Source organism: Asterias amurensis, chromosome 7, assembly GCF_032118995.1.
Source record: "Asterias amurensis chromosome 7, ASM3211899v1".
Lineage (NCBI taxonomy): Eukaryota > Metazoa > Echinodermata > Asteroidea > Forcipulatida > Asteriidae > Asterias > Asterias amurensis.
Window position 1 is genome coordinate 16,504,662 of NC_092654.1, and position 17,749 is coordinate 16,522,410.

The following is a 17,749-nucleotide window of genomic DNA, read 5'->3' on the forward strand; positions in this document are numbered from 1 at the left end:
GATCAATGATTTCTGTATCTCACTTTCTGATTTCTGTACAAGTGATACAGAAATCAGCAGAGCTGTGTATTGAGAGAGTTGCGACATGGAGGGACCACTTTTCTTTGGTCACGTGGTTGCTGGGCGCCATGTTGTCTCCAAACGCAGCACAACCCAATGGGCAGACTAGTCTGGCACCCCGTGTTCGCCCATGCGTTTCTTGGGAACAAAATGGCTTCTAATCGCAAGTTGTCGCAACTCTCACAATATACGGCTCTGGAAATCAGCGAAACCGAGCGGCCGCTACGTTCTTCATTACAGTCGTGTACAGTTTTTGAACGTCGGTTGTGTGTGTGTATCCGCGCAACACCAATGGTCTTGGAACGAAGACTAGTCTGGATGTCGAGATCGTTCCTATAGAGGTCGATCAGCATGGAGTCGAGGAAGGAGTTCAACATCCGTAACAATGCAAAGGTCAGACTGTGCTGGCAGCTTTCAGGCTTTAGAATTTCCTGCAGAATGCAAAATATGAATTTTCTGGTTGAATGCTAGTTGCGATAACGTAACCCTCCTGCCGACGGCGTAGCAGGAGGGTTACGTTATATCGCAGCTAGTTGAATGCAGTCACTTTGACATGTACTTATTAAGCATTGCACTTCGTTTGTTGTGAATGTTGACACATTATAACTTGTACAACTGTTTGTGTTGAGTGAGTTGGGTCTACTGAGATAGCTGATGCCATGGCGAGTTTGATATTCAAAGCTGTCCTCTTCGCATTTGTTGCACTTTTGTTTCATCGAATCCTAAAAGTTGTGTAAGTCTACCGTATTTTTACCGAACTCTAAATTTGAACTAGATGTCATAATCAGTATAATTTGTTTATGATTGCATGTGAGAAGTCGACAAGAGACATTCGTGACATAGGCCTAGCTTAAACATACAATTACGGTGTCAACATCAATCATTGTGTCAAACTGCATCACGTTGCTACTTTCCCTCTGTTGTGTTAGGCCTATGCTATATCTAAAATTTGAAAAAAAATGTATGTATGTATGAGTAGGTCTGCATGCGAAGTACAAGTTACAGACCGAACCGTCAACTTGTTTTGTTGACCTATTGTACTCAATCAGGCGTTGGGCCGACACAAGGCAATTCGTATTGATTTTCCCGCCATTAATGGCTCATTTTACAGCCCTCAGGCCCTAAGCTGCTAAGTAGTAAATACTGCCTGGCAAACTTCTTTGCTAAGCAAAACAATGAGTGAGGCACCGGTTGCAACAATGTAAACCCTATGAAAATTTTGCTGGGAACCAGTTTCTGTTAAGCAAGATTTGTCTGTGCTTACCAATTTTTAGGTTTCATGAAATTGAGCTCTGCTTCACGTCTGTATAATTCTCGAAAAATTGGTCAATGCATTTTCTGAATGCTCTTTGAAGTCTAACTCGACTTTGCCATATACAAAAAGAGCAACCTTAGTGCAAGTATACTGTTCCCCCTGCAAATTTGTAAACAGTTATATTTTAAATCTAACCAACCCTTTACGACCCTCTTGCACCCCCCCCCCCGCAAAACAAAAAGCATCAATAAAGAAGTAATCAAGTAAAGGACCTGTTTAATATTTGTCTTGTGTTTTTTCTTCTGTCTTAGTATTGTGATGGGATTCCACAGGCATATGTTTAATCATTACCCGGGTCCGTGTCGCATCGTTCCTGGCATAGGTGAGCACAACAAAACGTCCGTAGTAAAGCAAAGAAGAATGTTTAAAAACGCTGTAAAAAATATTCTTCCCTCTTGTCGTTTTAGACCAGACTTAGTTCGACAAAGGAAAGCTGTCTGCCTTGGCAACTTTGTTCAACCCAACACCTCGGTCTTTTTTCGAATTCGAATTCGAACGAATTATTATTTTTGTCAAATAAATTTGTTGAACTATATTATACTGTTCCTCCTATACTTGACTAAAATCGTCTTCTTCTTTGTTTCAATTTTAATAGACGTTGGCTCTGAAGACATCACAACTCTGTCCAATGGATTGGCGATAATAACTTCAGTAAGTATGATCAATCGTAGCGTAAAATATCATAACATTTTAAATGGTAAAATAAAAATATATATTCACCCATTCCACCCTACGTGATTATCATTAACGCAACTATAGTGATTGTGCCAATTGTGATAGTCAATATTTCCAGTTCAACTGCCAAATGGGTGCAAGTCAGAACCGACATTGAAACGACTTCCAATGTTTTTTTAAATAATATTATATGGCCACAAATTGTAAAAACTGCAAAATGAGGTCTAAAACACCAAGATTCCAGTCTTTGTGGGACTTTACCAAACGTGTGTGTCATGAACTTCAAGAATTAATCATTGTATTTTTTTTCAACCAATTCAAAAGGGCATCTCAATGAATGAGGAAGAGATTTGGTCAATCCAAGGTCGCATTTTCACCTTTGACTTCAAGCAACCAGACATGAATGTAAAGGAGGTGGACATCATTAGCGAGTCTCTTAACAAGACGTTACTGAACCCAGTAGGAATCAGTGTATGGGAGGATCCTGCGACTGGTAAGGAGACTACCGTCTGAAAGTCTTGATTCCAGACGTTACTGCGCTAATGATTTTTTTAAAGACTGCTGTAAGACTCATTCTAAGTAATTATTCCCTCAGTCCCCATCTTATCAACATTGGTTGCCTATCTCTCAAGGAATCATCTTCAAAGATCTGCCTTCGATTTCACCAAACTCTTCCTAACTAAGGATTAATCTTAGGACGAGTTCAGTTCCGTATCCAAATACGTAGGATGCGTTGAACCCATCCTAAGTTTGGACGGTTTACTCGTCCCATCTCGTCCTAACTCGAGTTAGGATTAATCCTAGCGTTTCGTGAAATCGGCTGCAGATGTTTACGGCGTAGCATAAACAAGCCCCTATCATGTTCAAATTAAGATCTCAGCAAAAAATCTTCGACCGTCTACCGCTTTTTTAGCCAATAACTTTTGCATCGAGAGCTGCAGTCTATGTAACAACTGTGTACGTAGGAATTTCTACCTCCATGGGTACAAGGTGGAGAAAGCTTCCTGCACATTATCAGGAATGCCAGCTCACTCACCTCAACACTGCTATAATACGCTCGCTTGTTCCAGCATGCAGGCGAACCATTCAACAGTGCTTCGGCGCCTTACACATTGATTTTGGCGCTTTATAATAATTTCCTAATATATATATTGATTAATAGGCACGGTGTTGGTATTACTCGGTTTAATATATTGCCAGCTCGATATAAAAACAGCGCTTGGACTTGATCAGACATTTCAACAACAAGCCCCCGAGAAGACATTGGCAAAACCGTTATTTAAAGTTTTTACTCGAAAACATGACATCGTGTTTGATGAATGTTTAAAAGTGTCCATATTGGAATCTTTAGAGGAATGAATGTGCTACAAACCATGCCAATGATGTTTACAATACCCCTCAGATAAAGTCACTGTCTTTTTGGTGAACCGGGCTCTACCTCCAATGACGTCATCTATCGAAGTTTTTCACTTCGTGCAAAAATCAAACTCGCTGCATCACACTAAGACAATCATCAGCGAGAACATATACAGGCAAGTTTCCCTCATTTACGGTTAAATATTTCATGGAATATTATTTCAAAAAATTAAAGATAGTTGTGGCAGTTTATGGCGGTTTAAAGGCCGCCACCACGGGTTACCCAATACTTTTTTTTATTAAGTGGAACAGTCGATATTCCTCGACAATTTAATCGGCTAGATTACTTTTTAGAGACAGTGGACACTATTGGTAATTGTCAAAGACTAGCCTTCATAGTTGGTGTATCTCCACATATGCATAACATAACAAAACTGAAAATTTGAGCTCAATCGGTCATCGAACTTGCGAGATATTAATGGAACAAAAAACACCCTTTTCACACGAAGTTGTGTGCGTTTAGATGGTTGATTTCAAGACCTCAAGTTCTAAATCTGAGGTCTCGAAATCAAATTCGTGGAAAATTACTTCTTTCTCGAAAACTATGGCACTTCGGAGGAAGCCGTTTCTCACAAGTTTTATACCATCTACCTCTCCCCATTACTCGTTACCATTTTAGGTTATGTGCTAATAATTGTTTTGAGTAATTACCAATAGTGTCCACTGCCTTTAAAAGATAAGCTTAATATTAAGTCGGGGTTTTCTGTGAGTAATAAGTAAACATTAAATGATAATGTGCATTTCAAAGTTCTTCTTCTTGTAGTGGGGAACTTTAATTGTATAAGAATATCAAATATAGGTTTTCTCGGCCAATTTCGGCAAATGAACAGCCAATTTAACCACCAGTCTATTCTATTTCGCACGAAATCGAATGCTACTGAAAAGCGTCATTCGATTTCGTTTTATGATTAGTCAAATTTAATGTTGCGTCATTCGATTTAACAAAATAATCATTCAATTTAACAATTTGTCAAAGCAGCATTCAAATTCGCAGACGCTTCTTGAGGCGTGTGTGTCACGAAAAAGCATGACGCTACGCTAAATTGAACAGAGTGCTAAAGGAATTTGACTCGACTCAAAACGAAATTGAATGGCCGAACTCTGAATTTGAAACGCAGTAACAACTGGAGATGCAAAACAGATTGAATTCGAGCGCATGAAAATGAAATTGACTGCTCACTTGCCGAATTTGACCGAGAAAACCTATAGTACCGTAAGTCGACTGCCTTTTTAGAAAAATGACCCTTTCGGTTAACAATTTGGTGGCGCACTATTTTGTGATTACAAATACCCAAGCAAGCGCTAACTGTTGAATTTGTCACTGGTATCCTGATCGTTTCTGCTCAAGCAGAAAAATCTCAAGCAAGACTTTGTGCCTAAGCAAATTTGTGCCTTGAAAATATGCAAAGGTCTTAAGTGGTGCGAGCCGACTCCCAATAAAGCTGATATTAATTTGTATTGAATCTCCACAGCCCTAATAATATCGTAGCCATGAGTGCCGACACATTTTACGTCACCAATGACTTCCGTTTCGGTCGACTGGCAGCGCTTGAGGTCTACCTGAATTTGCCCACTGGGACGGTGGCTTATTACGATGGTAACGAGGCAGCGGTAGTGGCAACTGGTTTCGTAATGTCCAACGGAATCCACCGCTCCCTGAATGGAAAGTATGTGATCACGAAACATGAATGGTCCTTTTCGAAAACACGTCTTTGGCTTGGGCTGTGGTTTAGACTGCTGCGGCTTAGGCTTTAAGGCGTGTTTTCAGCATGGTGCTTCTAATAATAAGAGACAGACGGAGCCTGTACGCTTGAGAACAATCCGAAGGCTGATTTTCGAAAAGGGCTACAGTTTTTGTAAATAAAACATCAACATTCACTACCGGTGGTCGATGGTATTGTTCACGTACTATGGTATATTGGTATGCAACACTATCTATATGTATATTAGACTAAAACAATGTCACACAGGAATCCGGAGAAGTAAATCCGTGCCTGACCCATTTGTGACCCGGAATCTCTGTCAAAAACGACACAGACATTGGTCAAAAACAAATCCGAGTTCTTACTTGTTGATTTCAAACCACCTTCCGTGTCAGCCTGATGACTAAGAAATGCGTCTATTCCAGTGTGATCCGGAATCTTGTCAATTATGTCCTTGGTATTTAGTGTAGTTTATGTATGCAAAATTGCAACAATGCAAACGGTATATGCTGTGTACGATTCAATTTACTAATTTAATTTCCACTTACTTAAAAAAAATATTATATAATTAGACCTTTGTGTTGAGACAATTTACTCTTTGCAGGTACGTTTACGTTTCCGGGTTAATGGATACACAGATACATATTCTAAAGCGAATGGAGGATAATTTTCTTCAACCACTGAAGGTAAGTTTATCAATTTAGTTTCTGGTGACTCTTACACATCCGTTTGAATTTCTCTTCAGCCCCCTTTCGGCGCTTTTATGCCATATATTTTTTTTATAAGACAGTCTGACGTTAGTGTAAAACAAATAAGTTGTTGGCAATAGGGGCCATAAGTTTAAATTGAAATTATTTATGTAATATTTTACTCTCTGTTAATTTTCAATCTCAAAAGTCCACATTTCAAATAGGGTACCAGGGGAACGGGCACATACATTACTCGCCCACACTTGCGCTTATATGGTTACGCCACTGATGGGGGTGACATTTTTAAAACGTTGAACTTTCCATAATTTCTTTTTCGTTTACAGAAAATTGCTATGTACACATCTGTTGACAACATCAACGTGGACGATAAGGGAAACTTGTGGGTGGGGTGCCACTACCTGCCGTATACCCTCACGTTAGGAGATCCCAACAGGTCAACAGGAACTACTCAAGTAAGTCTTAAAGACACTATACACTATTGGTAATTAATAGATGTTAAATTTGCATCGGGGATAAAGAATATTAATTGGTAATTGTCAAAGACTAGCCTTCACAGTAGCTGTATCTCAACATATGCATAAAATAACAAACCTGTGAACATTTGAGCTCAATTGGTCGTCGAAGTTGCGAGATAATAATGAAAGAAGAAAAAAAACCATTGTCACACGAAGTTGTGTGTTTTCAGATGCTTGATTTCGAGACCTCAAATTCTAATTCTGAGCGAAAACTAAGTTATTTCAGAGGGAGCCGCTTCTCACAATGTTTTATATTATAACACCCCTTGCAAAGATTATGCCTGCTCATTGGTTTAGAGCGCGTCACATGACATGTCTTAGTTTTGCTACACGACGGCCGTCGGTTTGCCATGCGCTAGTCCGAAGACTAGCACATGGCGCCGTGCGCTAGTCCGACAGACTAGCACACGGCGTGCAGTACCCAGACGTCCGTTGCGTGTACGAGGATGATAAATTAATAGTCTGTAACCATTTCGGATTGCACGACACGACATTCAACACATTCAGCAAAAGTGTTTGCAATCTGTATTCGCGTCGTCCGTGGATTGTAGCATTCAGGTCTGTAACTTAATAATAATAGTACAGTATTTAGAAATGTTTGGGGTGTTATAAAACAAATATTGACTGCTTTTACTCGTGCAATGGTTAAAAACTATGACTCCCTCGGTGATCCCCGGAGCGTTCTATTTTCCCTCGGCTTCGCCTCGGGAAAATAGAACGCTCCGGGGATCACCTCGGGAGTCATAGTTTTAACCATAGCACTCGAAGCAGTCAATATTTGTATACTATCAACCTCTCCCCATTACTCCTAATCAAGTAAGGTTTTATGAAAGTAATTATTTTGAGTAATTACGAATAGTGTCCACTGCCTTTAATAAACGTTTAATTTGCATCGGGGATAAAGAATATTCATTTGGTTTTACCCATATACAACGATGTGTGATAGCAGTGTATACTCGTAGTACTTTTCTCGAGTTCTGCAGAAAAAAATCAAAGGCATATTACTCGGTTGGGATTCGAACCCACGACCCTTGCAATTCTAGAGCAGTGTCTAATAATAAATGTTTAATTTGCATTGGGGATAAAGAATATTAATTTTGGTTTTACCCATATACAACGATGTGTGATAGCACTGTATACTCGTAGTACTTTCTCGAGTTCTGCAGAAAAAAATCGCAGGCATCTCGGTTGGGATTCGATGTCAAGCGTCTATATTAGGGACAAGTATTTAAAAAAAAAAAATTACTGTTAAAACAAAATAGAAAAAGGGGGGTTCGTTCCCTCTATAAAAGGCTAATATAAATGTCGTATATTTTTTTGCAATTATTGCCTTTGCCCAAAATGCAGGCAGTCTACATTCCAGATTATCTAAGTTGAATATTAATGTGTGGGTGTATTTATAGTGTCCGTCCAACATTGAATGTGCGTATATAAAACTATGCCCAGTATTTTTGAACAGTCAAAAAGTGGAGGGAGCAAAATCGTAAAAAATAAAGTCATCCCCGCGACATTTAAAAATGACTGATCCAATCTTATCTCCTTGCAGGTTTTACGGGTGCATCTCGACCAGTATCTGAACCCATCCGTCAGGGAGGTTTTAGCGGATGACGGTGGGGTGCTGAGAGGCTCAAGTGTAGCCAGCGTGTACGGAGAGAAAATGCTCGTTGGGACTGTTACTAGTCAAATGCTGTACTGTGAACTTCAAGCTTATTGAATTGCTCGCAAAGCATTTGTAGTCTTTATTTCAAAACTTTATCCTTCAGTTCTCGAGATGAATCTGAAGGTGTCTTCATTTGACCTTCAACTGACAGCTTTATTTTTTCGACAAACGTCTCTGTAGACTCTGTAGATAAATACAGGGTGTTAAAAAAAAGAAGTATACGTTTAGAAAAATTGTATCCCAATTGGATTTTTTGAAACACCCTGCATGCGCTAAATTGAACAGCGTGCTATAGGAATTTGACTCGATTCAAAACGAATTTGAATGGCCGAATTCTGAATTTGAAACGCATTAACAACTGGAGAGGCAAAACAGCTTTCATTCGAACACATGGAAATAAAACTGACTGCTCATTTGCCGAAATTGACCGAGAAAACCTATACTAAAAGAGAGAAGGGTATAAGAAAAAGTAGGGTTTTTGGGTTTTTTTTTTTCCAATCTTAATTTCAAAATTCCATTTCACAGTAATTTGAAGCTGCCGGTGCCTTTTTCTGGCCTTCAAGCTCATGACAGTTTATTTTTCGTAACAATTGTTTTCAATTTAATTTGAAAAGAAGGGGAAACCTGAACTATTTAGATTTAAAACCGAAAAAAAAAAAAAAAAAAAAAGGTACGCGAGAAGGTGGACGAGACCAGTCCAAAGTTATCAGATTTTATTACCCAAACCCAAGGTGTGTACGAGACATGATAGCTATAGACGTGGCCTGATAAGGGATCGTATAAAAAGTGAGACCAGAAAACAACCAGCAAAATTATGTTGTGATAGAAATTGTTGTCGTCGTTCTTTGTGCATGAGTCTATAGTAGCCACTCATACTTCACTTTTGTTTCCTACAATACACTTTGGTTGTGACTTGTGCACCCAGTGTAGAATAGATGTATATTAGTTGAAATGGATATCAATACCCGTGTATACCATCCGAGTCAGGTCTGGGCCAAATTTCAATAGAGCTGCTACGCACCAAAAAAATTGCTTAGCATGAAATTTCTTCCTTGATAAAAACAGGATTACCAACCAAACTTCCATTTGTTGCATTATGTTTTTACTGGTATTCAGCTGTTGTTTGCTCATCCTGAAAGTCACGTTGCAATTTGGTTGGTAATCCTGTTTCATGCTAAGCAAATTTGTGTGCTTAGCAGCTCTATGAAATTGGGCCATGGAGACCTACAACCTCAGTTGAATTCACAATCCCGAAATGTAGCTTAACAATGGGCCCGCTCCCATTTATGATTTAATAAATTCTGGAAAAAAATTATTATGTTTACCAAGTGTGTTTTTGTTGTTTCATACAATAGATTGAAACTGTTTTTTATACGTACGTATGAGCGCAGCGAAGGAGCATGAAACACGCATTATTAAAGACACTGGACACTATATTGGTAATTTTCAAAGACCAGTCTTCTCACTTGGTGTATCATACAGTACCAAACCTGTGGAAATTTGAGCTCAATTGGTCGTCGAAGTTGCGAGACAATAGTGAAAGAAAAGCACCCTTTGTCACTGTGTGCTTTCAGATACTTGACTTCGAGACCTCAAATTCTATAAACTTGAGGTCTCGAAATCAAATTCGTGGAAAATTACTTCTTTCTCGAAAACTACGTTACTTCAGAGGGAGCCTTTTCTCAAAAATTTTTATTCTATCAACTTCTCCCCATTACTCGTTACCAAGTAAGGTTTTATGCTAATAATTATTTTGATTAATTGCCATTAGTGTCCATTTAAAGCCATTGGACACTTTCGGAACAGAAAAATGGTGAAAGACTTGTCTTAAAACATTATTCAATGAAATGTTTTACTTCTTGAGAAAACTTTTAAAACAATATCAATTCGCGATATCGAGAATTACGGATTTATTTGAAACATGACACGGCGAAACGTGCGAAAACAATTTTCCCGTTATTTTCTCCAGACTCCGATGATCGATTGAGCCTAAATTTTCACAGGTTTTTTATTTGATATATAAGTTGTGAAGCACGAAGTGTGGGCCTTAGATAAAATTGTTTACCGAAAGTGTCCACTGTCTTTAAACACTGCACCGATTGCTTCCATCACAAGAGTCATTATGGCTCTTCGGAATCCCCCAAATAGCTACGGTAGCTCAACACCCAACACCAATTAATTTCTTTGGCTGTACTTCTCCCTCCCCTGAAACCCGTCAACTTCAATCTATGGTAATAATTGGACTGTCATATTTTGGCCATATTATTTGAACATTAACGTTAATTTTTCCTAACCTCAGTTACATTTTTATTTGAATAGAAGTCAACAACCTCCATGTCACAATTTGGGATTTTCCCCCACTATAGACACAGGGACAAGCGTCGATTGGCTCGAAACACCTAAAATGGATAACTACTGAAATGCAATCGGATATTGGCGACACTCTTCACTGTTTCTCAATCAGCTTGGTGGTACTTCTTATTGGATTGGAGAGGGATTCCACCCTGGGCCGCCAAAAAAATAAATAAAAGAATTGTAGATTTCAAGACTCGTTCACGTGGCTCCCCCTCACACTGTGTTCTGAATTATGTGAATAATGCTCAAATTAATCTTGACTATAAAATAAATCAGCACCCGAAGTATGTTTGTTTTACTGATGTTTGTTGGGAACTTGTACATTTCCCAAATATCTTTGGTTCAACTTTCACCTAGTTGTATGCCGGTGGATTTTCATTTTCTGGACTCGGGTAAAGTTCGATGGAGACACTAGACTTGTGGACAAGTCGTTAGTGGTCCCACGCGGTGAGACTGTCGAGTTGGAATTGCTGGTTGCCGACTTCTACTCCCCATCGGGCAGCGCGCAGTAGTGGTCGCGCAACCAGCAGTTTGCGCGGAGAGCATGCACCGCTGCAACTCGACTGTCTCACCGCGTGGGACCATAAACGACTTGTCCACAAGTCTATGGAGACACTAAAACAATAAAATTATTTTGTTATCCCCGATGACATTGAGAAATATAACGCTCGAAATGTGACCAAAGGAAGCGACAAACTACAGCAGTGGACATTTCTTTAAATTTTGTTTAGTTTATTTGTTCGTTGTTAGTTTTTACCTTACCCTACACCTATCAACAAACTGAACAGAATTCTCCTCCTACAGAAACTGGCTTTACGTACCATTAATTTTGCTGATTTTCGTTCACATACAAGTCCCTACTTTACTAAACATAAGACTCTTAAAGTCAAATACATCTATTATCACCAACTTGGGTCCCTCGTGTATCAGTCTACCCGTAATACTTTACCATCCTCAACTAATGGTATATTTACACTCAATCATGAAGCTTTGCATGGTGGAAATACGATATAGAAAGGTGAACTCATTAGAGATAGTCATTACATGGTGTTACCGCAAACCTCTATAAATTATTCTTGTCCCCGATTTCTTTGTGACATCTAGCGCTCGAAATGTGACCAAATGAGGCTACAAACTACAGCAGTGGACATTTTCCTGAAATTTTGTTAAGTTTGTTCATGGTTACCTACACCTAATTAGTGTGGTCAGTGCTAATCGAATCATCTGGATAGTTTGGCAACCAAATTTTGATTGTTTGAAAGTTCAACAACACATAAATGAAAGGGCGACCTCTCGAGGGTGATGTTGAAACACCTGTTGAGAGTTTGGCTTTATAGCTGTTGGTAGAAATGGTCACTCTCCCTCTGTTAAATCTGTTTAGTATTTACATAGAGTGAATTTTAATCAAAGTAAACCTAATCACAGAGTATTATTTGAACACATGTGGTTGTATTTGATGTTACTTGCAAAATTAATTTGTGAAAATTGTAACCTTCTTCATGCGAATAAGAAATACTGTTCAAATTCCAGGGGGTCCAGTTCTTCCCACAACAGCCAATGCGGGCAAAGTCCAGCATCAATGGACGTTAGTAGAGCAGACGAACGAAACGGAATTTCTAATTTTACCAGCTCTAAATCTGCCAACAGACGATGATGTAGACTTTCTATTTCAGTGCAAAAGCTGCCCAGTGGATTTTTATCAACAGGTATGTTATAGTTTATGGGTGACATGTTGTGGTTGTAAAACATTTTGCTGATTAAAATGCTCTTAAAAGTTGCCTACTTATGTTTTCACATCAAAACACATCTACCACTGTGTGTGTGTGCATGAATCTCCGTGTGCATGTGTGAACGGTAGTGGTTGTAACGCACTCGCCTCCCTAGTTATCAGTCATTTCACACTGCACAGCATGGTTTTTGTGTTTTGATGTGACTGTATGCTCAAAACATGTCCGTGTCACACAGTCATGCCACCACCTTTTCATTCGTTATTATTTAGTTTGTTCAAATCAAAGTGGTATTTAGTTTACTTGTATTATTTTAATTAAAAGGAATCTTAATGAGATATTCCTTTTGGTAAAAAAAAAGTGAGTGAAAATATTTGGTGGCAGGAATTTGGAAACAGAACAAATTTCCCTCAAGAGTCAAAGCTTTGATACTAGACTGTTGACGGCTCCAATCAAACACTGCACAGCTAGCTCTATCCAGATTCAGTGCTCTCAAAGAGAGAAACATAAAGTAGAAGAGGTTGTACTCTTATTGGGATGGTGAACGGGATTGCAGGTGTAGTCATATTTTTTAAAATAGTCTTAAAATTGTTCCATGCTGTTTTAAAAGTAGTACCAACTTTTTTAATTTAATTACTATTTAGTCACTTGCAATGACACTACGACATACGCACTACTATGACTATGTTTTGATGAACATGGAAGGTTGGTAGCACTTAAAAAGGCAAACTATTAAGAACATAAATAACTGGGAAAGATTATATATATTGCCACCTCTTTTTCAGTTTCACTCATTCAAAAAAAAAAAAAATTACCGAAAAAGAGGTGGCAATTACTCCCCTAGATATATAAAAATACAGAATTTACTAAAACGAATATCTTATTTGATTAAATATTAATTAAAGAATAAAGAAGTGGTGGTAGGACAATGGAAATGTTTCCCTTCCTGAGATTGTGAATGCGAAGCAATTTTTAGAATCACAGACGTTTTTGCAGTGAATGTTCCACAGGAGTTGAACACAGCTCAACTGTTGGGAATTATTTGTGCGAATTTGTGACCTCAAAATTCATATTGTATAATTTGCATTCGCAGGAAGTATGAGCCAGGCTTCACACAGCTATTTATTTTAGTAATTAGTGAGATGATGAACATAGTTTATTATGAAGGCACTGGACACATTGGTAATTACTCAAAATAATTGTTAGCATAAAAACGTTCTTGGTAACGAGCAAGTGTTTTGATTACCCCGAATTTAGTAACGAACGGAAATATTTGCCATGTTGTCTTTTGACTTTTTTTACAATTTGGAAGTGATTTGGGTGCATATGACTCTTGTGCATATATTAAATGGTTGACTTATGTTCAAATATTCTGTTAAAGTACATTCATAAATACCTAAGACAGTTTATCCATTCTGATTGGTCGAGAGGGCATCACGAGGGGTTGATAACACCAGTAAAAAGTGTTGAAACATGGGCGTGACACGCTAGCTTGCACCTGTGCGTATAAGACATTTTCTTCATTCCTATTGGTTGAGAGCAATGGCTGAAACAGTTGCACAACATCACGCGATACGCGCGACACGCACAGCATCTCCTTATAAGGAGTTGTTTACCAGAGGGCCTTACCATTTCATAGCTGGAGAGGTGTTGTGTTGAAAGAATTCATTGAACTATTATAATTTTTGCATTTATTTTACCTTTTGACCAAAAAGTGTTGATGGTTTGTTCGAAAAGGTATTTATGAATGGGAATCAGAGTGTGTTGAATCGGTTTTCAACTAGTGGTTTAAACCCGCCGAGGCCTGGTTCTTGACAATTTACCTCAACTTTGTCTCGGTAAAATTATCAAGTCCAGGCCTCGGATTTAAACCACTAGTTGAAAACCTCTTCACCACACATTGATTCCCTTAATATTTAAAATTTGTTGTTGTGAGTTGTCGTGAGGGGTCGTGAGTTGTCGGTTTTTAGTGCGGCCCGGCCTGTGAGCATTTCAAGCTCTGGACTGCAGGGAGCCAAATAGCCTAGCATGCTTCAGGCTTTCTGAGTCCAAAGACTTTAGTTTTCAGTTACCATTTAGAGTGGATTATTCAAGGTACATGGAGCCACATAAAGTTAGGCCTATAAAGTCATTTCCTTGTTGTTCCGGATTTTGTGAGACTGTAGGTCATGTGTCGAAAAAAATTCAGGTCCATAAAGTTAATGAGTTAAATGGTTTGAAATCAAGGGGGAAAAGTACTTGCTTGTGCCAAAGTTGTTTTGATTCAAGTGCATAATTTCCATTGGACAATAAATAATTATTTTGATTTTCGGCTTTGGATGATGGGGTATTAATGACGCTAAGTATGACGCTAAGTATTTTTGTCTGTAAGCCATTTAGGCCCTAATAAATCGCTTTTAAAATTAAACGTGGGTGTTGGCTGATTGGTACTTAAGTCATTGTGTTGTGCTACAATAATTTGGTGAAGTCATCAGGACATGCATGGTTCAACTTTTGGTAGTAAAACATTTCAGCACATAATATATAAATCTCACTTGTTCATTTATTTTGTGTTTATTTTAATATACATCCAACAGCCCAAATTTCAGTTCAAGATGTGGGAGGAAAAACCCCATTGGGGAAAAACCCACGCGATCTGGCAGGCACTGAGTGTTAGGGAATGTTGTAACACCCTGCACCCACATTGTAAGCAATTGCCAATCCAAATGCAACTTTCCTTTGAACTTGGTATTTTTTATAGCTCCATGGTCACCCTACTACTGGTAGCAACAACCTCCATGGTTAGCTCAATCCCCCCCCCCAAAAACTAAGTTTAGTTGTGATAATTGTAAACTCAAGTTATTGGGCGGAATGTCATGTAAAACTGTGGTCTGTGCTTTGATCTTTGCTAATTTTTGCTTGGCAAAGAGGTTTTTAAAGCAATCTCGAACAGCCGAATGGACTACCGCAAGTGGGACCCGCAGACCCATGTTGAAGCAGTCTCAGTTACTCAAAGCGTCCCATTGTGTAAACCTAAGTATAAATTTGCATTCGGTTCAATGGTCAGGTATAACAAAAACCATTGACTGCGAATGCGTGCTATTGTTGTGAGGTGGAATATAGTGGTTATGCACACCTGATGTAGTTTGTGTTGGCTGTGTTATCTAGGTTGCGTGCTTGTGTACAGGTTTATCTGTCATAGTGGGGTGTGGCAGCGTGGTTTATTCAGTTGATGTTGATAAGCTTACACTAGTTTTATAAACTCAATAATCCAAGCGGGATCAATCAGGTAGTCATTTGTACTCGGGAAATCATTAGTGGTGAATTACACAAAGATCTCAAACCACCCAGAACATCCAATTCCAAAGTTATGTTGTACTTGTACTACTACATGTAGGTAGGCCTGTACCACTGAAAACAATTAGTACACTGCTCAGATTGTGTGGTGGACTGTATACATTTTGGTGGACATTTTAAGTAGCCACACACTGAGAATTTCAGAAATGTTAATCATTTCATGAAAAAGTTATGAGTAATTCTTGATTATTACCTATTTGGTTTATTGAGGTTGGTTTTCTTACAAGTATGAGATAAATTACCTATTATTTGAAATCAAGTAAACATCTTTTTTAAAACTACCATTAAAAGTTATCTTTGTGTAGTTAGTATTCAGACATCTGCTCTTACAGCAAGGAGCAACGATATTAAACAATTTAAATCTTTATCCACCGCCCGAAGCAAAAATAAAAGAATAATAACACACGTGACATTTCTGCCAGTCATCTGATTTCCCTGTTGTGATCTTAAGTTATAAAATTATAAACTTTTGATTGGTATTTTGATATATTTTTATATTAAATTTTCACATCAGGAAAAAGAATTACATGTAATTTTAACATGACTAACAGAATGTTTAAATGAATTGGAATTGAATTGAAAACTTAATTAATTAATTTATTTTGAATACAGTCGATGTATAGCACTGATGTAGTCCAAGATGGCGGCAAGTCACCATCGGAGAAGCAGGGGGGACCGCTACACCTCCAATATCAGCTCAACATCTGGCATCTTGGAGTACAGCTATGTGCATGATGCAAATACAAATGGTGCCCGTAATGGCAATGGCTTCACTGTACGCAAACGTAAGTAAAAAAAATTAAATAAAAAAAAGTATTGGTTTGTTTTGAATGTTCTTTATTTGTATCATACTACAGATTTTGATTTGAGCCCTTACTTTTTTGTTTGTGGTTTTTATTCTTATATTATAAATATAAAAATAACATTTCACAATCATCAAGTAAATATATTTAGTTAAATTGTTTACTCTCAAAACAGGTTACGCATAAAAAAACACTTCTTCGCTTCTATGTTATGTTTTTGGTGTTTCCTTTTCTCTTTTAGGGATTTCTGTTTGCGTTTCTGTGTATAATTTATAGAAATAAAATGATAAAGTTAAAGGAACACGTTGCCTTGGATCGGACGAGTTGGTCTATGAAAAGCGTTTGTAACCGTTTTTTAAATAAAATGCATGTGGTTGGAAAGATGTTGTGAAAGTAAAATACAATGATCTACACAAACATGCCTCGAAATTGCGTGGTTTTCCTTTTACTGTGCGAACTAACACGGTTGACTCTCATAAATGGTCCACCATGTTAGTCGACGAGGTAAAAGGAAAACCATGCAATTTCGAGGCATGTTTGCGTAGATCATTGTATTCTACTTTTAAAACATCTTTCTACCCATATTCATTTTATAACAAACGGTTACAAACACTTTTCAAAGATCAACTTGACCGATCCAAGGCAACATGTTCTTTTAATAACAATCCTGAGTAAATAGGGCCATGTCAATAGAGTACTGGATAGAAGGTTTTACTTTTGAGATTTTGGTTTCTGAGAGTAAGAAACTTTCTCTGTTTATTTCCTCATAAAATTAAAAGGTATTTGCTTTGTTAACATCGTTTAAAATTTACGTCATGATTGAATCTTGAACTTCAATCAAATCAATGTCAACACAACAGTTCGTCATCTAGACAGGGTGATTCAGTATGATTCAGATTGGTTCATGATGATTCAGATTGATTCAGGGTGGTTGAGGCTGGTTCAGGATGAATAGGTTTTAAATTTCCACCAATTAATGATTTGTCCCTTCCTTTATTGTTGTCGGTTTCGTTTATCCAGATCATTATTAATTTGTGTATTTATTGCAAATCAATAAGCAAAACAAATGACTGCACAGTTGACAAAACCTTGAAAATACATTATGTTAGGGAAGGATTATTTTGTATAGGAGTGTTAACACATTCAGACAAGTAGGCGTCAATTTATTTCTAGAACCAAGCTTGTGCCAATTTGGCTTACAAAAACTCTAAAATATGTCGCAGACACTTCGCTTAAAAGATTATTGAAAGTCTTTTAAATCCAACAAATACTTGTCTAAATTCTATTTTTGTTGCTGGTAATGTTTTTCTAAAAAAAAAAAACAGTCCGGGTGCTTTTGTTTATGACTTTGTATCTGACGGTAGGGCTTAAAAAATGAGTTGGTCCACAAGAATGTTTTTTTTTTACTAACTTAGTTTGTGGCATGTTTATTTGTTAGTTTTGGCTAATGATTGATATGAAGTGATCATCCTCG

General features: G+C 37.9%; 2 protein-coding genes across 23 annotated transcripts in view; both read left to right on the forward strand.

The window, feature by feature from the left end:
* The first annotated feature begins 467 nt into the window (after positions 1 to 467).
* On the forward strand, positions 468 to 9,353 carry LOC139940079 (serum paraoxonase/arylesterase 2-like). The gene is made up of 9 exons (XM_071936315.1): positions 468 to 793; positions 1,627 to 1,697; positions 1,971 to 2,026; positions 2,375 to 2,543; positions 3,453 to 3,582; positions 4,939 to 5,133; positions 5,774 to 5,855; positions 6,203 to 6,331; positions 7,941 to 9,353. The coding sequence occupies exons 1-9, from the start codon at positions 720 to 722 to the stop codon at positions 8,106 to 8,108; spliced, it is 1,074 nt and encodes a 357-aa protein (XP_071792416.1). The 5' UTR covers positions 468 to 719; the 3' UTR covers positions 8,109 to 9,353.
* Positions 9,354 to 11,990: 2,637 nt separating this feature from the next.
* Positions 11,991 to 17,749, forward strand: part of LOC139940146 (titin-like) — a 235,669-nt gene continuing 229,910 nt past the window's right edge. For all 22 annotated transcript variants that reach the window (XM_071936406.1, XM_071936421.1, XM_071936416.1 and 19 more), the window contains exons 1-2: positions 11,991 to 12,115; positions 16,085 to 16,257. In XM_071936406.1, coding sequence (XP_071792507.1) covers positions 16,113 to 16,257 — 145 coding nt within the window. In that variant the 5' untranslated portion in view covers positions 11,991 to 12,115; positions 16,085 to 16,112. The remainder of the gene's footprint in view (positions 12,116 to 16,084; positions 16,258 to 17,749) is intronic.